The sequence below is a fragment of the Dendrobates tinctorius genome, unplaced genomic scaffold (assembly GCF_039654945.1).
Source record: "Dendrobates tinctorius isolate UK_male_01 unplaced genomic scaffold, ASM3965494v1 ptg000089l, whole genome shotgun sequence".
In the NCBI taxonomy this organism is placed as follows: Eukaryota; Metazoa; Chordata; class Amphibia; order Anura; family Dendrobatidae; genus Dendrobates; species Dendrobates tinctorius.
The window spans coordinates 15,002,583-15,030,180 of NW_027361757.1; the positions used below are offsets into that span (position 1 = coordinate 15,002,583).

At 47.5% G+C, this 27,598-nt stretch overlaps 1 protein-coding gene across 2 annotated transcripts in view; it reads right to left on the bottom strand.

The window, feature by feature from the left end:
* LOC141098235 (uncharacterized) overlaps positions 1-21,167 on the bottom strand; it is a 31,472-nt gene extending 10,305 nt beyond the window's left edge. Inside the window, exons 1-4 of one of the 2 annotated variants that reach the window (XM_073585852.1) lie at positions 20,903-21,167; positions 9,097-9,224; positions 6,259-6,371; positions 3,776-3,984 (exon numbers count right to left, since the gene is read on the bottom strand). In XM_073585852.1, the coding sequence (XP_073441953.1) occupies positions 3,776-3,984; positions 6,259-6,371; positions 9,097-9,224; positions 20,903-21,027 (575 nt within the window). In that variant the 5' untranslated portion in view covers positions 21,028-21,167. Of the gene's footprint in view, positions 1-3,775; positions 3,985-6,258; positions 6,372-6,670; positions 9,072-9,096; positions 9,225-20,902 lie in introns of those variants that run through there. The other variant, XM_073585853.1, reaches the window with a different exon arrangement.
* Between the last annotated feature and the right edge of the window lie 6,431 nt (positions 21,168-27,598).

Below are 27,598 nucleotides of genomic sequence, written 5' to 3' on the forward strand. Positions count from 1 at the left end.
CTGCATAAATATGGTATCATTAAAAAAGTCAGCTCGGCACGCAAAAATTAAGCCCTCACCAAACCACAGATCACAAAAAATGGAGACGCTACGGGTCTCTGAAAAAATTTATTTTTTTAACAGTTTTAAATTTGTTTTCACTTAGATAAAAATGAACCTAGACATGTTTGGTGTCTATGAAATCATAATGACCTGGAGAATCATAATGGCAGGTCAGTTTTACCATTTAGTTAACATGGTGAAAAAGAAACCCAAAAAACAAGTGTGGGATTGCACTTTTACAATTTCACCGCCCTCAAAATATTTTTCCCGTTTGAGTACACAATATGGTAAAACCAATGGTGTCGACTAAAAGTACAACTTGTTCTGCAAAAATCAGGCCCTCACATGGCCATATTGATGGAAAAATAAAAACCGTTATGGCTCTGGGAAGGGGAGCAAAAAACAAAACGCAAGAATGAAAATGGGTTCCAACACGAAGGGGTTAAAAAAAGTCAGTTCGGCGTGCCAAAAAGAAGCTCTCACCCGACCAGAGATCACAAAAAAGGAGACGCTACTGGTATTGGAAAATGGCATTTTTTTTAAACTTTTTACAAAGTTTGGAATTTTTTTTAACCACTTAGATAGTTGTAATATCCCTTATAAATACTTGATATCCAAAAGGTAAAAGGTTGCGAACCGCATAAGCAAAAATGGAATTAGTGCAATGAAATTACTTACAATAATCGTAATGGTGAGATGATCAAAGCCCGTGGTGGTAGACCCCTGTGCCCCGACGCACGTTTCGCACATTTGCTTCTTCCGGGGGAATATAAGGGATATTACAACTGGAGATTATGTATAATTATAGGATTTACATATATTAATTAATCATTAATGTCATGGGCATAATATAACTGGATAACTGGTATTACTCCTATTTATATGGTGCATTAATTTCCTTTTTTGTTATGTGCAATATCTGAATTTATTATTGTGGTTTTTGAGTTGTTGTGGCTATTGTCCCCTTGGAGTATGTTTATTGTAATTATGGAAAAGTAGTGAAATTTATGGCTTTTTTAATAATTCAAATAAATGGATTTTTGCATGGTTCTCTTCTGTTGGTGACAGTTTAATTACTGCCCCCATTGTTTTGTACATCACTATATAATGTCAGATCGCTGATCTGATGTTCTGCACAGCAGAGTTTCAGATCAGGATCTGACAAGCAGGGAAGGAGGCATGCAGAAATTACGCATTTTTCTTCAAAACATTCAAAATTAATTAAGAAAACTGAAAAAGTATATTGAAACATTTTTTTCTTCACATTTTGATTTCTCTAACACACTACTACCAAAGAACAAAATCTCAAAAGAATTAAAAACCAAAAGGAAAATTGCATTGGTTCCCTTGAAATGGAATGACCCAGAGAATGCTTTGCATGAAAAGGTCTTAAGTCTGGAAGCCATGGATGTCGCCAAACGCTGTGTTTCCTCCTTTGTGATGCTGTGCCAGGCCTTCACTGCAGCTGACTTCAGTTGATGCAATGCTTGTTTGTTAGTCGTTCGGCCTAAAGCTTTGTCCGGGCTTTTCACATAATCTCAGTAAATATCTGGGCTGCAGAATTATGACAATTAAGTAATTTACTTTCTGTCACTAGTTTGCACGGTTTTCTAGATATTCTGAACAGAACGTCCAAGGGGGGTGTGTTATGGCATTGAAATGAGAACTAGTTGTAACCTCCTACTCTACTCCAAACATGCCCTCTATAGCAACAACCCCACCCTCCATAGCTACAGGCCCTCCCCGTCCACATGAAGAAGCCCTCATCACACAGTAACAAATCCTCCCCCCCTCTAGCAGCCTCACTGCAGAGAGCAGATGCTCCTCCCCCAGACACACGCTGAACAGTGATCTATGGAAAGTGATACTAGTGAGGAGGGAAAATAGTCCTGTATTCTGGGCCACTCCATGATTACAATACATAACTCATCAGTAATTCCTTCCCTCACTGTCCCAGGCTGCTGGCAGCAGTGAGAACAGACTGTGTGATGGCCAGTGATGGGGGTCTGCAGCTTCTAATGCACAGGAGATGGCAGTCACTGATGTAATCTGTTGTGTGACAAAGCCTCTGCTGTGTGAGACAGCTCTGTGTCACTGATGTCTTCACACAGCAGCAGATTTGGTGCAGTGTATGTGTGAGCAGTGTATGTGTGAGCACTGTGTCTCTAATGACACAAATACTGATGGAAGCATCCTGTCCCAGAATACAGGACGATTTTCCCTCCTCACTAGTTTCACTTTCCATAGAACACTGTTCAGCGTGTGTCTGGGGGAGGAGCAGCTGGGTGGTCTGCTCTCTGCAGTGAGGCTGCTAGAGGGGGAGGATTTGTTACTGTGTGATGAAGGCTTCTTCATGTGGACGGGGAGGGCCGTGCAAACTAGTGACAGGAAGTAAATTACTTAGTCATAATTCTGCAGCCCAGATATGTTCTGAGATTATGTGAAAAGCCCGGACAACCCCTTTAAGCATGTGAAATACTGCTCAATGGGATTGAGATATGGTGACTGACTCAGCTATTGCAGAATACTACACTTCGTCTTAACTCCTGGGTTACTTTCACATCATGTTCGTCCATCTGTACTGTGAAGTGCCGTCTGAACAGAAAGTATAGCACTGTACACTTCAGAATTCATCTGGTTGCTCCTGTCTTCAGTCACATCAATAAACACCAATGACTCAGTGCAACTGGAAGTAATCACACATCAAGTTTGACAGAGGAGTGCATAAGTCGATACAAGTAGAGATGGGCAAACCCAAACAGTATACTTTGGGGTCTGTACCGAACAACTATTGTTTGGGCATGGTCCACGAACTCTGACTTCACCAGGAAGTCTGTTACTGTTTGGATTTGGCACCTCGAACACCAGCGGCTCTGATAGGCGGTAAGATCATTATCAGAAAGTCAGAATGCTGCAGTCAGCAGCTGTAACCAGAGAGTTTACCTCTGGTCTCATGCGTTGGCTGATGGGACTACTACTCCCATCAGCATACGCTTGCTGTTGCTGATAACAGTACAGTATATTCAACAGTCGGCGCGCCTGCAGTATGAATTAAAAAATTACATGGGTTCCCCTGTATTTTGGATGGGGCGGAATTGTAGACATTACAGGAATGAGCACAGGATCGAGGACATTACAGGATACAGGTAGCTAATAAAGGGGAATACACATTAGAATATTGGGACCAATATTATTGCATAGAGCAAATAAGTAGAAAAAAAGGCAAAATTATTGAAAACCGATTGCAAAAATTGCTTTTAACAAGGTGGACAATTTCTTTAACCTGTTTGATACATACAACCCACAAAAGAAATTAATTGAAGTTTTGAAAGGCAACTTATTGACTACAGCTTTTCAAATGAAACGGGTGGCCAATAACTACATACCAAACTGTGGGACTTTGTATTTGTGACACTAAGGCCTTGATTTATTAAGACTGGTGTTTTGCATATCAGTCTTAATGAGGGGACCATGCCACTTAACTTGTATGTTACCACTGCAATGCACTTTTGCCAGAAATGTGACTAGTTAGGTCTGTGGGTACATGGTATAAAAATACAAAAAAGGTGCAATATTTTTGCGCAACTCTGAGTTCTGCAGAAATTTGGCAACACTTCAAGGTGTTTTACATCAGAAATCTGACACAAGCACTTTGATCAATCCAATGCATGTCATGTGCGCACCTAGTCTCATTTATCTTAAGACCCATTAGTACTTGAATGAAATGGATTACCTTGAGCGGCTGCGAGAAGACGACCGTTTAGCCCAAGAGTCAGCCCTATCCTCCACAAGACGGATCTTTCTGCCATTCACCTCCTTGCCATCCAGCCTTTCTAATGCTTTCTTCATGTCCGAGTACGAACGGAATTCTATGACTCCTTCATTAGGTCGCCTGTGATGAGCATCAGCAAAAGTGACTTCACCCGCCTGCCGCATGAAGTCCTTTGAGAAAAAAAAAAAAAAAAAGACGAGAAGGCTTTATTCACAACACACTTTTCAGTTGCATTCAATGCAAAACTCAAAGGAATAAAGATACTGCAGACATAACTGTATGGCTGGCCAAGTTGAAAATATCTGCTACAACTCGCCTGAACAGATTTTTATCCTTGCTGTTGTGCTTGGACGCAAAAGTGAATTTTTCATTTGTGAATAAAAGGTTTTCAGATGCAAATTACCCAAAGACATTAACCATAACCTAACCCATACAGGTCTATGGAACCGATAAAAAGGGTTGTCAACTTCGCAAGCTACCAACTATTTAGAATGGATAATTAGATGGCCATTGGGGTTCCCATCATAGGGATGCCCACTTGTCCAAAAACAATAAATTGCCACACAAGAACATTATTGCTGCAATCATAGTAGAAAAGTAGTAAGAATTTTCAAGTTGTACAATACTAGATAACCTTCATTATCAGCTGCACTGAATCATAAATTAAAAAAAATGTGATACATGTCTTCTGGACCAGCGCGGTTCATTTGAATGTTGAGTTGAACGTTTCCTGGCAGTCATGTGATAGTGTTGTGAGATTCACAAGAGACAGCACTGTGATCAGAGCAACAGCGCCAGTCCGGAAGTTATATATAAATTTTCACTAATCTTATGATGGACAGTTGAGCTGTTAAAGGGGTTATCTGGGACCATCACTGCTTACGTCATATTGATTGATAACTGGCAGTCTAAGGGCCCCGTCACATCGCTGCCAAGTCACAATTTTTGTGACGCAACAGCGATCTCACCGGCGAGATCGCTGTGTGTGACAGCGATCAGCGGCCAGCCCCCCTGCCGGTATCGCTGATCACTGTAGGAAAGCCCTGGACATTTTTTTGGTCGCTGGTCTCCCGCTGGCCAGCACGCATCACTGCGTGTGACAGGCGGGAGACCAGCGATCAGCTGGTAACTAAGGTAAACGCAGGGTTTCTAAGCACGACGCTGTACTTAGAAACCCGATGTGTACCTTAGTTACCAGCTCCCTCACCAGCGATCCTGACACATTGATATCGTTGTCGGGATCGCTGGTGAGTCGCTATGTGTGACAGGGCCCTAACTCAGTAGGGAGACGGCTGTCAGCGACAGTCAGTTGACACGAGCAGAAGAGAAGGAGTCTCTTTGTAGACGCTAGATCAAAGTAACCAAGGGAATCCGTTGTCTGTGACAATGAGTCTGAAGAGATGGTCAGCACAGGCAGGTGAGTACCTACTGATAAGTGCTTTTTTAAAGCTAACCTGGCATGTGAAAAACGTCATTAGTGTGCAGATATGGGGTTAATCTACAGGTTAATAGAATTCTGTACCGGCCCAGCGCCTACACATACAAACCCCCTCTGCTGGGAGGGAATTAACGTTATTCCTCCTGGCAGTGTTTGTGTTTCAGTCACCTCTATGGTCAAGGAGAGCAGCGGCTGTAACCGCGCCCCTGGCACTTACCGACAGCTAACTAATGCAGAGCCAGTGACAGGGCGTGCGGTTACACACGCTGCTCTCTATACAGAGAGCGGTGACTGAACCCATGACGGTGCCACCTTCTGAGAGTGAAACCCAAACGCTGCTGCTTGGGGAAGAAGATTAATTTCAACCTTGAAGCAGGTCTCAAGTTCAGGGAGCCAGGCAGGTTCAGAACACTATTAAAGAGGTTGTCCACTACTAGGACAACCCCTACTTAAATTAAATATTTGGCCCAGATAAAGCCTATACTTGCCTTCCCATACCAGCCATGTCGGCACTTGTGGTCCTAGGCTGCGATGCAGTGACATGCAATGCCCATCACCCAATCAGCCATGGGATCACTGTCTCCGACTTTGGACAAACTGAACATTAAGAGGAAGTCAGGGATGAGCTGCAGCCCTGGCTTCCTCTTAATGTTCAGTGTGTAACAGAATATTCTATGCAGTTTGTAAAATAGGGGGTAGGTCAGAGAGGGATCAGTGACCTGTTATAAGCCATACAGATGAATATAAGCACAGTGCCACATAAAGACCCCCCCACCACAGGCTGCCGCAGAGCATGAGAATCTCATTAACTCAAAACTGAAAACAAAGACTAAACCACAAGACAGATGTCATCAACAAGGTATCATTTTAATCAGTATAATGGCGCCAACCTGACATATCGTAGGTTACTGAGCACAATCCTGTTGACAGGTTTGTTTTAAAGCATTGGTCCTCATTAAAAAAGTTTGCAGGTTAAAGTCTAATTTTCTGTCAAAAATAAGCCTACCTTTAAGTCTTGCCAGCTGCACCTTGTAGACAGGTTCTCCACTCTGAGACGATACATTGTGCGAACTGGCGGTCCAAACTTGTCACTACCGCTTTTACGGTAGCCATAGCCACCTGGGACACGGGGACAGAGAAGAGAGATCAGAAATGCAGCCATGATTGAGTCTAGCAGAAATGCACACTCTTGTCCCATCTATACACTAAGATAAACTAGCAGAAATGCAAAAACAGATAGCTGGCCACACTAACTTACAGTTTTCTCTCCATGAGTTTTGATGCATCTCATCCTTTAATGACCGTATCACCATAGCACCCTGCCCAATTACTCGCTTTGCCTACCTCCTGTTTTTACAAGCTACCCTCCCCTATGCAAGTTTTCATGAAAACGTACATGCAGCCCAAAATTCACTTACCTTAAAAGTAAAGGGCTCCCCTTTTCCGCCCTCGCTCAGCCTCGACCCCCCGCCGACTGGTAAACCCAACGCGCTCACCTACGTACGCGCCCCCCCGTGGCACCTCCTCGGATCTCACGAGAAGAAGAGAGAGGCGGGGGAAGGAAGCGGCTGCATAGTCAATATTACTTGGAGACAGACCCAAAGTCAGCCCCATGCTAGCCTCTGCAGAATCTCCCAATGGCAGTCTTTACAATGGTCACCGATTCATTCTCCACACAGCTGAGACCATGTTAAAATGCATTCGACAATAGCTAGCAAGAACAGTAATGCGTTATACAAAAAGGAAGGTGGGCTGTGATAAACCCAAAAATTATAAATAAAATCCAAAAAAGGGGAAGAGGACTACCTGAAAGCCACTTTTCCAATGCACAAATTGTTTTCGTGAAGCAAAAAAAAATTGAGATTGCTATTCTAAATGTATTATTTTGGGTGTGTGTTAGGTCTTAAAGTTAGAAAAAAAATGCAAAATACTCACCTAGGTCTGTACGCGCCATAAATGTATAGAAATCTACCAGGTTAAAGCCAACCTGCAAGGCTGGGAATGGACTAAACAAGCTAGGCATTACTAATCTATGGTCCCACTGCAGCTATAGCAGGAGGGAGGGGAGGTTTTAGATTTAGAAGGCTGCTTACGTTAGACAGGAGGTCAGTAACTTTTTAGCAAAACTTCCCTATAAACATGCATGTTCAGAAAGGACAAGCATGCATGTTTTCTTCCATAGAAAAAAACGAATAGAACACTGGGGATCCAATCACTTGTCCAGATATAGCTGATACCAGAGATGTAAAAGTACAACATGCCAGGTCTTTGATTCCTGTGACTGCAGACACTGGGGAAGCATTAGGTGGCCCCATACATATTACATAAGTCCCAATAACTATCTGGTTCGTCAAGGGTCAGGTACACAGCAGATTTTCCAGACAGAAAACATGCTGCCTATTAGAGTATCAGTACTACGGACGAGATTTTCACCACAGATGTCACCCTTCACAATGCAGATGTTAAGGTGTGGGGTAAATTCACTGCTAAATCTGCACTATTCATTGCACATTTTTGTGCTGTGGAAAATTCACAGCCTATCAGTCTGGCATGGATGTATGCTAAAATCATAAAACGGGGAACAATTTTAAAGGAAACCAGTCATGTGAGAAAAAAAAAAAGAAATTAACTTGCTGATGTGCCGTTAATCTTCAGGTTAATAGTGTTCTGAATCTGCCTGGCACCTGCACTTGCAGCCCTACTGCCGGGAGGAAATTAAAGGGGTATATCCATCCTCAAGATCCTATTATGTAGTAGGTCTAATTATATTATAAAATACTTCCAATTAGAAATGTAGTATAGTTCTTCTGATTTGCTATGTAGCTTACAACATGTGCAGGGCGGCATTGCAGTAGCTTAGGTATACATGGAGGTATCTGCTAATATTATTATTACATATGCTACATATTGGGATAGAATCTTGGAAATGGGAATATCCCTTTTAACTTTACTCCTCCCGGTAAAGCTCAGGTTTCAGTCTCTGCTCTGTGTATAGTTAGCGGTGGTTGTAACTATGACCCCGCCACTGACTGACAGGATGAATAAAGGTCATTTTCCCCTGGCAGCAAGGGCTATCTATAGATTAACTCTATCTGCAAGTTATTTCCAGTTATAGGCTCCCTTTCATTTTTGTAAGGCAGTTCCCCTTTTCAGGTACTTGCATGTGTTTTGGGAAAAAAAAACAAAACCTGTTAAATTGGAAATACTGCACCAACTTTGATGCATGTGAATTCAGACTTCATTACTAGAGAGAGAGGACACTAGAGCACTTAGGCAAGCAGCAGTTCTTTGTCACAAAACTTGCTTATTCAGCTATATTATGAAAAGGATTTTTCCCTTTCCTAAATGCATTCCCCCAATAATGGAGCATTCTCTGCTGAGCCCCAGGGAGGAGAGAAGCAGTTATATATTGTTCTAAATGTAATGTCAAAATTGACTGTAGGTACAAATTAAAGAAAGGTAAGTGAGGAGATTCACACCTACTGCAACTAAAAATGTTAAATTTCCAAACTTAAAAGTATTTATCATGGCACAATTCCTCCTAAAGTATTCATTACATGCCTTAAATAATGCCCATGGGTACTGTTGCACAAAAAGTTCGTCCTGTATGCACATACCATTATGTGGATAACTTCTTAACTCATATTAGAAACGTATGAAGAGGGTCAGACTAATTGGCATCCAGTGTCGAGCCTCTAACCTTACGTATAGGCACAGTAGTAACTACAATCACTGTAAGGAAAGCATCTAACATTACAGGTCAAAGCAAACCTGAAAAATCCTATTTCAATTAATATTTCATAAGATCTCACCAAAACGAAGGCAGCATTATTGGTATACTTACTGCGCACGTCTCTCCTTGGTGCGCGAGCATGTTCCACAATGACGCGCTCACCACATAGGTCTCTCCCATTCATTTCATACACAGCGTCATCAGCATCACGAAGGTCTTCAAATTCCACAAATCCGTATCTAAAAGGGAAACACTGCTGAGTTTACATTCAGCACAAAGTGGAAAATTTGCACAAACCTCAAATGAAATAGAGCAACAGAGAAGAGAGCAAGATAGCTACATGATTGCCATGGGTTAGTGGGTGCAACAGGTGGTCTTAGTCACAAATCAGTTTTGGCGGTGACAATGTGAAAATTAAGTACCTAGCGATGCACCAGATCTCCAGGGCTGGATTCCACTGTAGTCTATGGGTTGCGTCTTAAACATGTTGTCGGGTCCTCTGCAAAAAGCGAGGCCTAGCACGTCTAGACAGAACGTGACCACACGTATGCAAATCACATATACGCAGACATGTGACCACCAGCTCTCACCTGCAACACTGGAGAGTCACAGGCCGATTTAGAAGTCAGCCCTTACACAGTAACTACAGTCTTTTAGTAGAAGAGCAAAATTAATTTAAAGGGGTACTCTAGCTGTGTTTGGAAGACAGACAATAGACACCATCTTCTTAAAAAGGAGTGTATAATCAAAAAAATTACCCATTGTTTACCCCCTTCACGCCATCCATCGTACATGTACGGTGCTGCGGGAACCGCCATACATGTACGGCGCGACAATTGCGCATGCTCACTCCAAGCTCCAACATGATCAAAAGTGGGTATCAGCACAACATAACAGGTGACACGTGTAGCAAAGCCCACAATTGGTGCTACTGCCAATAATGGGCGTTTAACCCCTCTGATGCCGCTGTCAATAGCGACAACATCGATTAGCATCAAAGAGGAAAGGAGGCCCCTCTCTGCTCCAATCGGCACAACTCGATTGTGATGTGCCAATGGTCTACATGATGACCCCAAGCCAAAATGTGGCCGCAGGGTCATCCAGGTACGTTGGCCTCTAAGCTCCTGCTCAGAGCAGGAACTGACAACTCCATCTGATGTATGAGACGCTAATCAATGCCGTGCAATGCAAAAGTACAGCAAAGTATTAGATCAGAGATTATTGCAGGAAAAGTTGAAGTTTTTTTAACCCCTTCCCGATCTGAGACACAGCGTATGCGTCATGAAAATCGGTGCCAATCCGACCCATGACGCATACCCCGTGTCATGACTTCAAAGCCCCCCTGCGGGTCGGGTGACCGGGGTCAATGAAAGGTCACCTGACCCGCAGATACAGGGGGCTTTGTAATTCACCACAGGGGGTGTGGCTTCGCCCCCACGTGGCTACGATCGCTCTGATTGGCTGTTTCACTTTTAACAGCCAATCAGAGCGATATTTTATCAATGAAAATTGATGAAATATTACAATCTGCCGCCGCTGTCATCATCTGCCCCCCCTCCCCGCCAGCTTCCATTCCCACCCTCACCCCCCGGTACCTTTTGAGTCCCACTGTCCCGCGGGTCCGTATCATGGGCGGCACCATGTCTTGGAAAATGGCGGGCGCATGCGCAGTGCGCCCGCCCAAATCTGCTGGCTGCAGATTCCATTCTTTAATTTTGATCACTTTCACAGTGATCAAAATGAAATAAAAAGTAAATAAACCCCCCGATTATCACCCCCATAGGTAGGCACAACTAATAAAATACAGAAAATATTTTTTTTTTCCATTAGGGTTAGGGTTAGAATTAGGGTTAGGGGTGTGTTAGGGTTAGGCTTGTGGTTAGGGTTGGAATTAGGGTTATGGCTAGGGTTGGTATTACGGTTAGAGATGTGTTGGGGTTAGGGTTGTGGTTAGGGGTGTGTTAGGGTTGGAGATAGAATTGAGGGGTTTCCACTGTTTAGGCACATCAGGGAGTCTCCAAACGCGACATGGTGCCACCATTGATTCCAGCCAATTTTGCGTTCAAAAAGTCAAACGGTGCTCCCTCCCTTCCAAGCCCCGACATGTGCCCAAAAAGTGGTTTACCCCAACATATGGGTATCAGCGTACTCAGGAAAAATTGCACAACAACTTTTGGGGACTAATTTCTCCTGTTACCCTTGGGAAAATAAAAACTTGGGAGCTAAAAAATTATTTGTGTGGAAGAAAAATGATTTTTTCATTTTCACGTCTCTGCATTATAAACTTCTGTGAAGCACTTGGGGTTCAAAGTGCTCACAACACATCTAGATAAGTTCCTTGGATAGTCTAGTTTCCAAAATGGGATCACTTGTAGGGGGTTTCCACTGTTTAGGCACATCAGGGGTTCTGCAAACGTAACGACGACCGCAGACTATTACATCAAAGTCTGCATTTCAAAACGTCACTTCTTCCATTCCGAGCCCAGCCGTGTGCCCAAACAATAGTTCCCCCCCACATATGGGGTACCAGCGTACTCAGGACAAACTGGACAACAACTTTTGGGGTCCAATTTATCCTGTTACCCTTGGGGAAATGAATAGCGGGCTAAAAACAGGATTTTTTGGGTTGCTTACCGTAAAATCTGTTTCTCGGAGCCTTCATTGGGGGACACAGAGACCATGGGTGTATGCTGCTGCCACTAGGAGGCTGACACTATGCACAAAAAAAGGTTAGCTCCTCCTCCGCAGTGTACACCCCACCGACCGGCAGGAAGTTCCTCAGTTAGTGAGAAAGCAGTAGGAGAAGTAACAGAATAGATTGAAAACAGAACAAACAACTCAACTATAACAAATCGACAAGCATAAGAACAGGAGTTGTAGAACATGGGAGGGTGCTGTGTCCCCCAATGAAGGCTCCGAGAAACAGATTTTACGGTAAGCAACCCAAAAAATCCTGTTTTCTCGTTCGCCTTATTGGGGGACACAGAGACCATGGGACGTCCCAAAGCAGTCCCTGGGGTGGGAAACAAACTTCCATCAGGCCAGTGGACTCGCCACCGCAGCCTGCAGAATCCTTCTACCTAGGCTGGCGTCCGCCGAAGCGTAGGTGTGGACCCTGTAGAATTTCACAAAGGTGTGAACCGATGACCACGTTGCAGCATTGCAAAGCTGCAGCGCGGAAGCTCTGTGGCGCACCGCCCAGGAGGCACCCACCGCCCGGGTAGAGTGCGCTCTGATCCCTGGAGGGGCCACTCGATGCTTGACCCGGTATGCCTCTAAAATTGCCGATCTGATCCAGCGCGCAATAGTGGCCTTTGAGGCTGGGTGATGAACAGAGTCTGACTTCCGCAAGGAAGTCGTCCGGGCTAGATAGACTCTCAATGCCTTGACTAGGTCCAGCTTGTCCAAAGACCGCTCCCGAGGGTGAGCTGGGCTCGGGCAGAAGGATGGCAGAACAATGTCCTCATTGAGGTGAAACGAAGATACCACCTTCGGAAGAAAAGAGGGCGGAGGCCGCAGAACTACCTTGTCCTGATGAAGGACCAAAAAAGGAGAGCGGCAAGAAAGTACCGCTAATTCCGACACGCGCCGGATGGAGGTAATGGCCACCAGAAAGGCCACTTTCCAAGAAAGGAGGGAAAGGGAAACGTCCCTGAGAGGTTCAAAAGGAGGACCCTGCAGTACCTGAAGAACCAAATTAAGATCCCAAGGATCCACGGGAGCTCGGTACGGAGGAACCGTGTGAGCCACACCCTGGAGGAAGGTTTTGACCTGGGGCCGGGAGGCCAGCGTTTTCTGAAATAAAATGGACAGTGCCGAAACTTGACCCTTCAAGGAACTGAGAGCAAGCCCCGCATCCAGCCCTGCCTGAAGAAACGCCAGAATAGAAGGGAGCGAAAAAACCAAGGGCGCGATGTCATTGGCCTCACCAGGAGAAATAGGCTTTCCAAGTACGGTAATAGATCTTCGAAGAAGAGGGCTTTCTGGCGCGGATCATGGTATGAATTACCCGATCAGAGAATCCTGCCCGTCTCAAAACCTCGGTCTCAACAGCCACGCCGTTAAATTGAGCGACCGAGAATTGGGGTGGCAAATCGGGCCTTGAGACAGCAGATCTGCCCGTCGGGAAGCTTCCAGGGGCGTCCGCGAGAAGGTTGACAATGTCTGCGAATCAAGACCTTCTGGGCCAATTCGGGGCGATGAGGATGACTGGAATCCCCTCTGCTTTGATTTTCTTCAACAACTTGGGAAGAAGAGGCAGAGGAGGGAACAGGTAGGGGAGCACGAACTGTGACCAAGGGACGGCCAGAGCGTCGGCGCCCACTGCCAGAGGGTCCCGAGACCTGGACACGAATTGTGGGACTTTCCAGGTGAGGCGAGATGCCATGAGGTCTACATCCGGGGTTCCCCACTGACGGCAGAGCAGATGAAACACCTCCGGATGTAGGGACCATTACCCTGCCGCGAGACCCTCGCGGCTGAGGAAATCGGCGGCCCAGTTGTCCACGCCGGGAATGTGAACCGCGGAAATCGTTGGAACAAAGGTCTCTGCCCATTGAAGAATTCTGGACACTTCCGCCAGGGCTGAGACACTCTGTGTCCCCCCTTGGCGGTTGATATACGCCACCGCTGTGGCATTGTCTGTCTGAATCCTGACAGGCAGGCCCTTGAGGCGCCTTTCCCAGTGGACGAGAGCTAGATGGATCGCCCGTATCTCTAGGACATTGATCTGCAGAGCTGATTCCTGAGTCGACCATCGACCCTGAACAGTGTGATTGCGGAACACTGCACCCCAGCCGACGAGGCTGGCGTCCGTAGTGACAATCTGCCAGTGAACGGGAAAAGACCGCCCCAAGAGAATGAGGGGAGACGTCAACCACCAGTTGAGAGACCGCCTGATCCGGCAGGAAAGGCGAACCGGACGATCCAGAGACAGAGCCGACCTGTTCCACCTGGACAAAATGGCCTGCTGGAGTGGCCTGGCGTGAAATTGGGCAAAGGGAACTGCCTCTATTGCCGCCACCATCTTCCCCAGGACCCTCATGGCTGACCTGAGGGATGGAAATCGTGTGATCTGTAATGATCGCACGCCCTGCTGCAGGGAAAGAATCTTGTCTTGTGGGAGAAATACCCTTGACCGACGAGTGTCGAACAGAAGGCCCAGAAACACAAGGCGTTGAGTAGGGACCAGACAGGACTTTTCCCGGTTGACGATCCACCCAAAACTGGACAGGGTGTCTAGAACGATCGCCACACTTAGGCGGGCCTGTTGAAAGGAGGGGGCCTTGATCAGGATATCGTCGAGGTACGGAAAAAGAACGAGACCTCTGATCCTCAACAAGGCCATCAACGCCGCCATAATTTTCGTGAAGACTCTGGGAGCGGTGGCGAGCCCGAAAGGAAGCGCGACGAACTGGTATTGTTCGTGAAGAATCGCAAACCGCAGGAACTTCTGATGTCCGGGAAATATGGGCACATGTAGATAGGCATCTTGGATGTCTATGGAACCCATGAATTCCTGCTCCTCCATGGAAGCAATTACCGAGCGAACTGACTCCATCCGGAGTGGCGAAGGCGAACGCTCTTGTTGAGTAACTTGAGATCCAAGATGGGTTGAACTGTCCAGTCCTTTTTCGGCACCACAAACAGGTTTGAATAAAACCCTGTGAAGCGTTCCGATTCGGGAACGGGCACAATCACCCCGGTACTGAGAAGAGAGGCAATGGCCAAACCGAACCCCGGGACCAAGGCCGGATCCCTCGGCGGACGGGATTGTAAGAAACGATCCCGTGGAAGAGAAATGAACTCTATTTTGTATCCTGTTGATACAACCTCTCTGACCCAAGCGTCCTCTACTGAGGCGAGCCCGACGTCGCTGAAGAAGAGAAGTCGACCTCCCAATTGGAAGGGACCCACGGGAGACCGATGGTAGTCATGCGGACGTAGACCGTCCAGATCTAGATCTGGACGGTCTTCCCTGGGAAGAGTGGGACCGCCAGGACGGAGTGGGCCTGAAGGAAACCTTCTTTCTTTCCTGACGTGCCTGTGGCCTTTGCTGGTTGGAAGGGTTTTCCGCCGTATTGAAACGGCGGAAAGTCCGACAGGGACGAAACTGACGCCTTGGAGGAGGTCTGCGAGGCTTGGAGGGGAGAAGAGAACTCGTACCTCCGGTAGCGTCCTTAATAATCAGATCCAATTGTGATCCGAAGAGACGCACTCCCTGAAAAGGCAGATTGGTCAGAGACTTTTTAGAGGACAAGTCCGCCTGCCAGGCCTTGAGCCAAATTGTACGTCGGATTGCCACGATGTTACTTGATGCCTGAACTGCGCAAGATGCGGCATCCAAGGAGGCAGAAAGCAGATAATCCCCCGCATGGGAAATCTGATTGGCGAGATCGGCCAAATGCTCTGGTCGTGCCTTATCCAGAATGCCCTGCCGAAGGTCATCTGCCCAAGTGGATATGGCCTTTGCTGCCCAAGAAGAAACAAAGACTGGACATACCACTGCTGATGCTGCTTCGAAGGCAGATTTTGCTAGAGATTCTATGATCCTATCATTAGAATCTTTTAGCGACGCCACACCTGACAGCGGAAGGACCGTATTATTAGAAAGTCTGGACACGGGAGGGTCCACCGAGGGAGAAGCGGCCCAGTTGTCCGTGAGCTCTTTAGCAAACGGGTACAGCACGCCGAGACGCTTTCCTCTTTGAAAGCGTCTGGTCGGATCTTCTCTCTCCTTTGTAAAAAATCTTTCCAAACTCAGAATGGAAGGGAAACACCCTGGATGGTGTTTCCGCCCGTCTGAACGAAACCTCCTGATCTGAGGATTTCGCAGGGGCGTCAGCGATGTCAAAGGTATGGTGAATCGCGGCAATGAGGTTTTGCACCGTAACCTTCATGTTCGCATCCTGGTCCGAATCCAGCTCTAAGACCCCTTCCGATTCCGAAAGCGCTTCGCCTGACTCGGGGGAGGAGGCCCGAGAGGGAGACTGCTGGGGACTATGGGGTGAGGTAGGACGAGGGGAGGACTCCGCCTGGAGGTCCTGCCTGGGCCTCTTGCGACTGCCGCTGGCTGGCTCAGATGGGACGTCCTGAGACGTGCTGGGTCCCGCCGAAGCTCCCAAGGACAACTTGTCCAGAACGGCTACTAGGGACTGAGACACCTTGATGAGGTCTGCCACTGACTGTGATTGAGAGGAGGCCCAATCCGGCATGGGGGGCTCACTCGCCCCTGGGGCTATGGATGGCTCCTGAGCGGCGTCGGGCTGGACGCAGAGCGGGTACGATCAGACTTAGCGTTGGACATAGTGAAAAGAGAGGCAGTGCCGGACGGTTGGGGGACAGAAGGCAGAGAAGGGTGTCAGTCTGCAGGTGCAGAGCTACTCACGGTCCGGTGTCCCCAAGGGCGACGCTCTCTGATCTGGCTGCAGGATGAGGCCAGGCCAATCTGGCTGAAAAAAAGGCCCAGCGACCGAAATCCGGCAGGGAATGAGGTCCGGCTGGCAGGCTGAGAAGATGGCGACCACCAGGGAAAGGGCGCGCTGCCAGAGGGAGAAGAAGGGTGGAGCTCGCCGCAGAGATCCCCTTAGCACCGCCCGTTGTCCAATAGCAGGCTGGTGTGAGGCAAGGGGGCTGGGAAGGCCTAGGACGGGCGGGAGAGAAGCCCGCTTAGAAGAAAGGGGCAGGGGGCGTGGCCGCGACGCAGCGGTAGGCCCGAGATGAAGCCGGGGCCTAAATTAATAGCGCCGGCCACCTGTCAGCAGGGGGTCGGCGCGGAAGACGCGCCGCAACACCGGGCCACGTCCCTGCTTCCCACAGCCCGACCCCTGTATACCCCTGCCGGGATGAAGAAGAAACGGGGGGGGGGGGGGGCGCAGAACAAGGCCCGAAAGAAAAGGGGCCTTCATGGATGCGGCGACCGTGGGGAGAAGCGGGCGCGCAGGCCCTACCGTGGTCCCCTGGCGACCGCCTTAGGATGAAAACGCCGGGGGACCGCTAGACCGCATACTCACCCAGGCCGGGGGCCACAATAAAGGTACCTGAGAATCCCACGCTGTCTGTCGTCTTTATGGAATCCACGCCTCGTCCAACCGTCAGGCTCTGGTAGGCGAGATGGTGGGAGGCGGGGGGCAAGGACCGTCCGTATAGCTGGCACGCACCTGTGCGAGGCTCCTGGTCCTGCCGCGGAGACCTATGAGGATACGGGGTGGCAGTACACGCCGTACTCAGTCTCTTTGTGGGAGTACGGATGTGACTGTTCACTCCGTATCCCTCCGAAACCTGTAAAGGCACGACGAGGTAGATAGGGGTCTAATAAAAGACCCGTGTCCACCTCCTACTGACACTAAGCTAAACTGGGGAACTTCCTGCCGGTCGGTGGGGTGTACACTGCGGAGGAGGAGCTAACCTTTTTTTTTGTGCATAGTGTCAGCCTCCTAGTGGCAGCAGCATACACCCATGGTCTCTGTGTCCCCCAATAAGGCGAACGAGAAAAATCATTTTTTTGGAGGAAAAAAAAATGATTTTTTATTTTCATGGCTCTGCGTTATAATCTTCTGTGCAGCACTTGGGGGTTCAAGGTGATCACACATCTAGGCAAGTTCCTTATGGGGTCTAGTTTCCAAAATGGGGTCACTTATGGGGGGTTCTACAAGTGTTACATGATGCCCCGACGTGTGCCCAAACAGTGGTTCCCTCCCACATATGGGGTACCAGCGTACTCAGAACAAACTGTACAACAACTTTTGGGGTCCACTTTCTCCTGTTACCCTTGTGAAAATAAAAAATTGCAGACTAAAAATTTTTTATTTTTTAGGAAATTTTTTATTTTTACGGCTCTGAGTTATAAACTTTTGTGAAGCACTTGGGGGTACAAAGTGCTCGCTACACATCTAGATAAGTTCCTTAAGGGGTCTAGTTTCCAAAATGGTGTCACTTGTAGGGGTTTTTCACTGTTTAGACACACAGGGGCTCTCCAAACGCGACATGGTGTCCGATAACGATTGGAGCTAATTTTTCATTCAAAAAGTTAAATGGCGCTCCTTCCCTTCCGGGCCCTGCCGTGCACTCAAACAGTGGTTTATCACCATATATGAGGTATCGGTGTACTCAGGAGAAATTGCCCAAAAAATTTTAGGATCCATTTTATCCTGTTTCCCATGTGAAAATGAAAAAACTGAGGCTAAAAGAAAATTTGTGTTGGAAAAATTAAAAAGTCCATTTTTTCCTTCCACGTTGCTTTAATTCCTGTGAAACACCTGAAGGGTTAATAATCTTCTAGAATGTAGTTTTGAGTAGCTTGAGGAGTGCAGTTTTTAGAATGGTGTCACTTTTGGGTATTTTATAGACCCCTCAAAGTGACTTCAAATGTGGGGTGGTCCCTAAAAAAAATGTTTTTGTAAAAATGAGAAATCGCTGGCCAACTTTTAACCTTTATAACTTCCTAAAAAAAAAAAAAAATTTGTTTCCAAAATTGTGCTGATGTAAAGTAGACATGTGGGAAATGTTATTTAGTAACTATTGAATGTCACATAACCCTCTGGTTTAACAGAATAAAAATTCAAAATTTGAAAATTGCGAAATTTTCAAAATTTTCGCCTAATTTCTGATTTTTTTCACAAATAAACGCAAAAATTATCGACCTAAATTTACCACTAACATTAAGCCCAATAGGTCACAAAAGGTCAGAATCGCTTGGATGCGTTGAAGAGTTCCAGAGTTATTACCTCATAAAGGGACACTAGTCAGAATTGCAAAAAATGGCCAGGTCATTAAGGTCAAAATAGGCTGGGTCATGAAGGGGTTAAAAAATGCAAATATATTAAAAAAAAAAAAAAATAATCACAAAATAAACTGTATCCAGGATGACCTGACCTATAAAACTGTCCCCCTAGTTGAACCCTTTCAGTGAAATAAAAAATGGCAAAAACACTATGCTTTTTCGTCATTCCACCGAACAACATAATCACAAAAATAAAAAGCTATAGGTTTCAGAATACAGTGATGTAAATTTTTTTGCTATAAAATAGTTTTTGAGTAATGTTATTTATAAATTACTTTGCACAGAATGACTAATAGGTTTAAGAATAGAAAAATGTAGCTTAAAAATTGGTAAAGTGCCAATAATTTCATAAATAAATGCAAAAAAAATTAAATCTAAACTTCCCACTAACATAAAATACAATGTGTCAAAAAATAAAACTATCGGTGGGATCCGTTGAAGCTTTCCAAAGTTATTACCTCAAAGTGATAGTGGTCAGAATTGTAAAATTTGGCCTGGTCATGAAGGTGAAAAGTGGCTTTGGGTTGAAGGGGTTTGTAATATAAATCATTGATACACATGAAAAGAAACAACTTTGTAATACATCTCATCAGAGCAGTCACTCTCTCAATCCTCAGTTCACAGGTAAAATCTGAATTCAGTGCAAACAGATTGTTACATTACTGAGATAGGAGAGGGCAGTTCTACGTAGCTGGGAGGTGCTCGCTCTGCCTCCCTCTCACCCAATCTGAGCTACATAGAATCTTAGTAGTAACAGCCATCTCCTCTCTTAATAAAGAAACAATCTGTCGTCAATGACTACAATAATGATCTCCATGACATAACGCTACATCAATTTGCAGGAAAAGTAGGACTGCTTCTGATTACTTTCCTTTTTGAGGTTTTCCAGTTTTAACTTTCTTTTATATCTAAAGACTTGGCCTATGTAAAAAGTAAAAAAAAAAAGAAAAGCCTAAGGCTATGTGCACAAGCTGCGGATTCTGCTGCGGTTCCGCAGCGTTTTTGGCCCTGCGGAACAGCAGCAGTTCCGCAGACATGGTACAGTACCATGTAACCTTATGGGTTTTAAAAACCGCTGTGCTCACGCTGCGTTTTTTTTCCCACAGTTTTTAAACCACAGCATGTCTATTGTTTCTGCGGATTCCGCTGCGGTTTCACACCTTTAACATAGTAGAGGTGTAAACCCGCAGGCCAAACCGCAGGACACTTTACCTGCGGTTCCGCACGGAAAAACCCGCAGGTGAATCCGCAGTGTGTGCACATAGCCTAATTTACTCCCCGATTTCCCACTTCTGTCAGACACCACAAGTACAGCACACGACCACTGCACTGGAGTCAGCACCTGCCATCTACATCCTTACCACCGCTGAGCTCAGCGATTGGCTGCAGTGGTCACAAGGGCTGTAGTCAGGAGATCACCACTGCAGCCTGATAATAAAAACTGAGCTGGGGAAAGGAGAGCAGGCACAGACACAGCAGGGGTTTAGGGGACATTCACAGAACATGATCATTGATCAGCAGGGGTTAATACCAACTACACTTAGTGGTCATATTTGTTTTGCAAGCACAGCGTGCTCTCAGCAGCACACGGCCTGATTACACAGTAGGAGGGGTGCAAGCTATTTTGAAGCCATCTTACTTCACACGATGGCTGTCCACGGTTCTAATGAACGCTGCCATGGAGGACCAGGCTCAGTACCAGGAGAGTTAATACTTTTACTCACTTCATCATGATTTCTCTTCATTTCTGCAGATGCTTGCATGGACTCTCTTGGGAGTACAGATGATGGCAGTGAGAGGATCCTCACTAAGGGGAGAGCGGTGCTGACCCGTCACTGCCATCATCTGTACTCCACGCGAGCACGGTCACAGGTGACAAGACGGGAGGAGAGGGGAATATACTCTGGCGATGGTTTTCCAGTAAGGAAGACAAATCCCCTAATAAAGTGACCTGCAGTTTCCTCACTTTCCACGCTCCGTGCCTGTCAGCGTGCACACGAGGTCACCTCACGGCCGCGCTCAGCGCCTGTCCCCGCAGGCCGGGGGTCACACACGTCTGCCCGCTGCTCTCCGCAGTGATTAGCGCCGTGCCTGCACCGCACACAGGAGTCGGCGCCATGTCCGCCATTCACTCACCCGTTCTTCAGATCCACCTCCACGATCTTCCCGAAGCCCTTGAAGAAACGCTCCACGTCCCTCTCCCGGGCGCGATGGCTGAGCCGTCCAATGTAGATTCGAGGCATCGACGAGGACCGTGACATGGTGCCTGCGCAACACCCGGGCCAGACACGCGCTCACTGCTCCTCCACCGAGCCAACGGCAAAGCGCGGGATCCAAACCGGAAGTGCAAAGGAGGCCAGGCCAAGCGTGGAACGCAAATGCTACGTGATGACGCACGTCCGGGGGGGGCGTGATCAGCAGCTGTGTATAGTGGAGTGGAGGTTGTTATCTCCCAGCATGCTTTGTGGCATGGAATGGCCGCGGGCGTATAGTATGCTATGGTCTATAGTAGTTACCCGGGCACATGTGAGGTAGCCGTGTTCTACTACGCATTGTGTAGCCGTGGAGCGCTAGACATGGCACTGACGTATACTTGTAGCCATAGTTATTAACTTCCGGAGGTATTTTCGTTTTTGGCTCCCCTTCTTCCCAGAGCAATAACTGTTCGAAATAGCTGATGTGTCAGAAAAGATGTGGGCTCCGTGCTGGAGCCCACATCAAAGGGAGGGAGGGAGGGGTGAGGGTGTGTGCACGCTGCGGGATCTGCTGCAGATTGATCCGCGTGGATTTTGCTAAGGCCTCTTTCACACATCCGGTTTTTGTAATCCGGCACGATGCGGCGAAATTTTTAATAACCGGATCCAGCACCGGATCCGGTTTTGTCCCATAAGCTTTCATGGTCGCCGCATCGTGCCGGATGGTTATGCGTTGTGTCCGGTTGTTGCCGGACACGGCATAAATTAGCCGTCCGGCATCTGCAAAAAACGTTCCCTGCAACGTTTTTTGTCAGCGCCGGACCGGCTTTTTCCACAGCGCATGCCCGGACTCTGTGAATGTTAACCCCACAAGTGCCCGGCGAGAGAGAGATCTCTCTGTCACCCGTACACTTGTGAGAGATCTCTCTCGCCGGGCACTTGTGGGGTTAACACTCACTGTCTGGGTGAGAGAGAGAGATCTCTCTGTGGGGTTAACCCCACAAGTGCCCGGCAAGAGAGAGAGATTCTCTCGCCTGGACACTAAGTGTTAACCCCCCATGTCTCTCTCTCTCCCCTCACCTCCCTTTCAGCAGCTGTCTCTCATCGGCTGCCTCTGTCCACCTCGTCTTGCGGCTCCTTTAAATAATGTCCGAGCCGTATCTCTCGCCGCACACACATCCGGTGTCACGGCTGCAGGCCGGATCCGGCGGCCCGGCTTTTCGCCGCACGCCGCCGGACCCCACACACCGGATGTGTGAAAGTAGCCTTAATCTGCGGATTGCTCTGCGGTTTATCACCTCTACAATTGAGGAGATGGTAAACCGCAGCGGAATCCGCAGAAAGAATTGACGTCAATTCTTTCTGCGGATTAGAAACCGCAGCAAATCCGCACCGTCTGCACTGTGGTTTCCATTTCCCATAGGATATTATGGTACTGTACATCGCAGCAGAAACTGCGGATCCGCAGCGGCTAAAGCCGCTGCAGATTTGGGTCGCCCTCCCAGGGCTGTGGGGTACTCGGTACCTGGCCAGTCTCTCTCAGAGGAAGGTGTCACAGCAGCGGTGACCTGGTCCGTGGCCCTGGGCGCCCATGTCAAAGTGATGGAATAAAGTTTATAAGTGATTCGTGATGCCACCTGTGGTGTTCGGCGATGAAGATATTAAGCCGACGCTGCAGACAGATCCTCTGGGACAGATGTTGTGGTGCAGCAATGATGGTATAGCCCTTCACAGGCAGGGCTGTTGTCCCAGGGCAGAGTAGGTGAAGAGATAGGGGAGAGATGTGGATGGTGCAGGGCTAGGCACAAGGATGTATCAATGAAGCAGGGGTGTATTAGTCAATGTTAAATTGATAGATATGTAGCAAATTGGTAGAAATTATATTAAAACCTAGCTTTTAATTAGCCCTTTAAAAACAACAAATGTTGCAATGATTGACAAATACAAGAGCACACAGTGATAGTGTATAATGCTCAAATAAAAACAAACCGTGTTGTACCATCTCGGTGTCCTATGCCAAAGGACAATAATTGGTTGTATATCACAGGCCTATGTGTCCCATCATATCCCAGGTATTATAACCATATAGACACAAATAGCCAAATTACTGGACCTATAAACTAGCTGTGAACCACCTACAGCGTTAAGTCTCTATTAATGATATTATTTCAGACATGCACATTGGACCTTAGCTTATCCACCATGTCTCAGCATATATGTATGTGCGCTATCTACCAATACAGCATATATTGCGCATTGCCCATGGAACAGCAAAGTATCAGGGTATTACTTCCTCTATATACATTGCATTATCCTGCTCAAATGACAATCTTATAGCAAAAACCGCTGTACTTGTCTTGCGCTCGTTACAAAAAGGAGATGAACAGGTTCAGCATACTATATAATGCCCATAACAGTGACCTAATCTCCGCATATGTCACCCAACGCGTTTCATTTGGATTAGAGTCATCAGGGGTGTCCTGACATCTTGTCTTGAGGCGTAGCACGCCCGTTCTAAATTAGCTGATTCTTATAGATAGCGGCATATCGTAGCTTAACGCCGCTGCGAATGGTACTTCCGGTTTGTGTGTAACGCTGCAGACCGCGCTCATTACTTGCCCCACTTCCTGGGTGCTTTGTGAATTACTGCGCGTCATATCCGGGCTGGACACCGCCGACACACATGCCCCATTTCCTGGGCGTCCACAGCGGCGTCAGGAGTCCGGACTTAGTCAAATCGCGTCATAGGGATAAAAATCACATGACGCCCAAGTATCCATGGAGACCCACTGCATTATCACATTTGGTGTAATGTTACTCAATGGTTTACCATGTATAATACCTGGATAATCAGCAGTGCAAACTTCATCAAAATACAATAGGATATTTATGATGCTTTCACATGCACATTTTGATTCATAGAAACAGGCGCAAAAAAATACCTTTAGCGCCAGTTAACCCACTATGTGGACATTTCCAGTGATTCCCTAGTACATTCTGGTATGCACCATATCAGAGTTAAAAAGCAGAGATAGACTAATTCAGAATAGGGAAATACGGCTTTGATGAAGATTTAGTGATTTGGGCAATATGTTGGATGAAAAAGGTAGGGCACCACAGACCTCCTTGGTATCTGTAGGAATTATAGAAAGGGTGCTCACTCAATCTAGCCCTGTTAATCCCTCTCTATCTGTTCCCTACATCACGCGGAGGTTGGCACCCTAAAAACCTGCGCAAGTGGCGCCCCCACTCGTCAACGGCTCTCCCTAAGTAATATAACTCTATTAATGGCTCCCTACAAGAAGGATGAAAAGGAGAGTATCTCATTGAGTCCCTTTGGGTATAAGGTTTGGAGGCAAAAGATCCAATAGGTTTCTCTCTGGAGGATCCGTTTGTCCCAATCACCTCCTCTTTGATTTTTAGGGATCTTCTCCATCCCCATGAAACTGACAGCCTTTAAATCTCCCGTGTGTGTTTGATTGATGTGGTTAGCTACCGGTGTGTTGCGTTTGTTAACGACGTCCCTGTGATGCTCTCCTATCCTAACCCTAAACTCTGTATTGCCGACATATTCTAGGCCGCATCTACAGGTGATCTTATATACAACTCCCATTGATCTGCAATTGATGAACTGGCGGATGGAGTGCATGTTCCCTGTGACGTTGCTCTGAAATTCCCTACTCTATTGAACAGAAGTACAGTATTTACACCCGCCACATCTGTAGCAGCCCTTCGGTTGTGTACCTAGCCATGTCAAACCATTTTCTGGGTGAAATGGCTGCGGACCAGCCTGTCCTTAAGGGAACGGCCCCTTCTATAGGTGATTTGTGGATTTTTCGAAATCACGCCTACAAGATCCTGGTCCATACATAGTATTGGCCAGTGTCGATCAATGATGGCTCTAAGATCATTTGCCCCATTTGAAAATTTGGTGATAAACCTGATGGTATTATCATCAGAGTTCTTTTGATTTGGCAGAAGTACCTTTCTCTCCTTCGCTACAGTTGTCTTATAGGCCCCCTTAAGGATATCATCTGGGTACCCCCGTTCAAGAAAGCGGCATCTTAGGTCATCCGCCTGTTTTTTAAAATCCCTCTGATCAGTGCAGTTCCTTTTCATGCGCATATATTGCCCTTTAGGGATGCCTTTTTTTAGGGGGACCGAGTGGCTGGACTCCCATCTTAGGAGAGAATTTGAGGAGGTCAGTTTCCTGTAGGTTTTGGTTACCAATCGACCATTTTCTCCTCTTTCAATAACTATGTCCAAAAAAGGTAACCTGTTGGCATTGACCTCAAAGGTGAAACTAAGGCCTATCTCATTTACATTAAGACCTTTCACAAAGTTTTCAAAGCTGTTCTCATCACCCTTCCATATTACAAACACATCATCGATGTAGCGGAGCCAAAGTACAATCATATCCTCCGCTATATGAACGTGCTCACCAAAGATGGCATTTTCCTTCAAAGTGCTATTTCAAGTATTATCATTAACACATTTATTCATCACTTCCTTCACATTTTACTATTACTTTCGTACCTTAAGTGATAACCGCTGATGCCTGGTTCGTCACCTGCAATTTTTAAATCTTTATTCACATATTAGCATCACTATTGATCAGATTTCTAAACCTCACTACTAACTATAAAATCTGTTCTATCAAAAAAAAAATACTAAACATTATTTAGATTAGACACTGGTCCAGCCAAGTTGCCTTGAAATGTCCTTATTCTAAGAGCAAAGCGCCAATTCTTGAGGTTGTCCTTATTCCAAAAAGGGCTATGTAAAACCAAGAGAGGGCACCTAAAGAGGTGCAACTATATACATTACAGTTCTGGATCATTCAGTGTCCATGATCTCAACAGTCCTATGAAAGCGTTGCCAATAAAACTGGGCAAACTAGAAAAACATGATGAACCAACAAAACAAAAATACCTTTGAGGCACAACGGTGCAAATGCCCTCCTGGGTAACAGAGTTAGTTATTAATCAATGTTAGTGTTGGGGGTCCCCTCCTGGGGTGCTGGAAGCGGGTCGCTTGTGCTGCTTCCAGGGGAGAACTTCTGGAAATCCTCTTCCTGCTTGTGAGCTGACATAAGAGGTAGTGGCAGCTGGTGGAATGGCTGCCTGAGGTACAGCGGGTGTAACTACTTGTACCCTAGGGTGATTAACAGGAGTGGATGCAGCCTGCCTGACCTTGGCAGGTGTGATCACTACGGTGGGAGGTATTCCTGCCAGGGGAACATAGGCGTGCTCCTTTTTGTAGGCCGCAATGAAATCTTCTGGTATGCGGCGCACATTCATAGCGTACCGTACCAGCCACACAACCCCTCATGCCGGGTAAAGGTAACGTAGTCTCCCGGTTGTAGGTCTCTGGCAGGGTGTCCCTTCCTGAGGTGAGACTCCACTTCCCTCCTGCTGAAGAATAGGTCTGAGATCCGCTTGGGGTCGGCGATGAAACCAAACCCCCGCTCATGATTAACATTCAGGACCTGACCCCATCCTGCTGAGTCCCGGGGACCGTAGTGACCGGCACGGACCTTTTCCTTCCGGTCCAGATCAGGGCCCAGCACAGCCAGCCTCCGCTGTTCCCGCTCTCTCTGCTCGGCTGCCAACTGGTGGAGGGTCTGCTGACAAAAGGACTCCGTCTCCTCTTCCTCCTCCCGGGATCTGCTTTTACCCACCGTGGACAAGGGTACCACCGCTAGGGGTTCAGGTGTTTCCCCCCAGGGCTCAGAGTCCCGGTCCCAGACAAGGTCCAGCACGACCTGTCCGGACGCCGCAGCAGCTACACACCCCCGAGGCATTCCCAGGTGTAGGGGCAGTGGACATACCTGGGGTCCTCTTTCGATGCTCCGGCTCCAGTGCAGGGTTGGAATGGCAATCAACGGCAGGAACATCCACCGGAATAGTCCAGTTAGCTGTCGGAGGCGGCAGTGGAGCCGATGGCGGCTCCGGGTCTGCAGGGGTCTCCGGCGGGACCGGCGCAGCCACGACAGGTCCAGGCAGGAGCTCAACTTCCTCCGCTCCGGCTCCCAGGTCCTCAGAGAACTCCCGACAGGCCGCGCTCTGCGGTGATGGCAGCGTGCAGGTGGAGACATGCGCTACCAATGGCACAGCAGCGGCCGTAGGTTTCACAGGTGCTGCCTGGGAGAAGTCTTGTGCAGCGGCGGCAGGTACCGCGGGTGAAGGTACTGGTGTGACAGCAGCGACAGCGGGTACCAATGGTGAGGGTACCGGGCATGGAGCTACCGATGGTGTGGGCCCCTCCCGAGCGTGCTGCCAGTTCATTATCCAGAGCGCCTCCTGCCTCAGCCGTAGACGGTGTGTCAGCTGGGCGATCTCGGCCTCCAGCTGCCGGTGGTCCATCGTGTAAGTCGGATCGAAGCCTTCAGCCAATGCGCCGGGGAGGTTCAGCTCAACCTCCTTGAGCTCTTCGGGCCTCCCTCCTTCCATCATGGCGTTCTCTCCTTCCTGTCTCGACTCCTTTCCCGCCACCGGCTCTCGCTCCTCCTTCTGAGGGCGGCGTCTTCTTCCTACTCCTCCATACCAGGCCAGTATACGAACCCCTCGGGGGGGTGGGCCATGTTGCAGTTGCATAGAAGTTCAGGCAGGGAAGGCCCAGGACAGTTCGCGGTCTT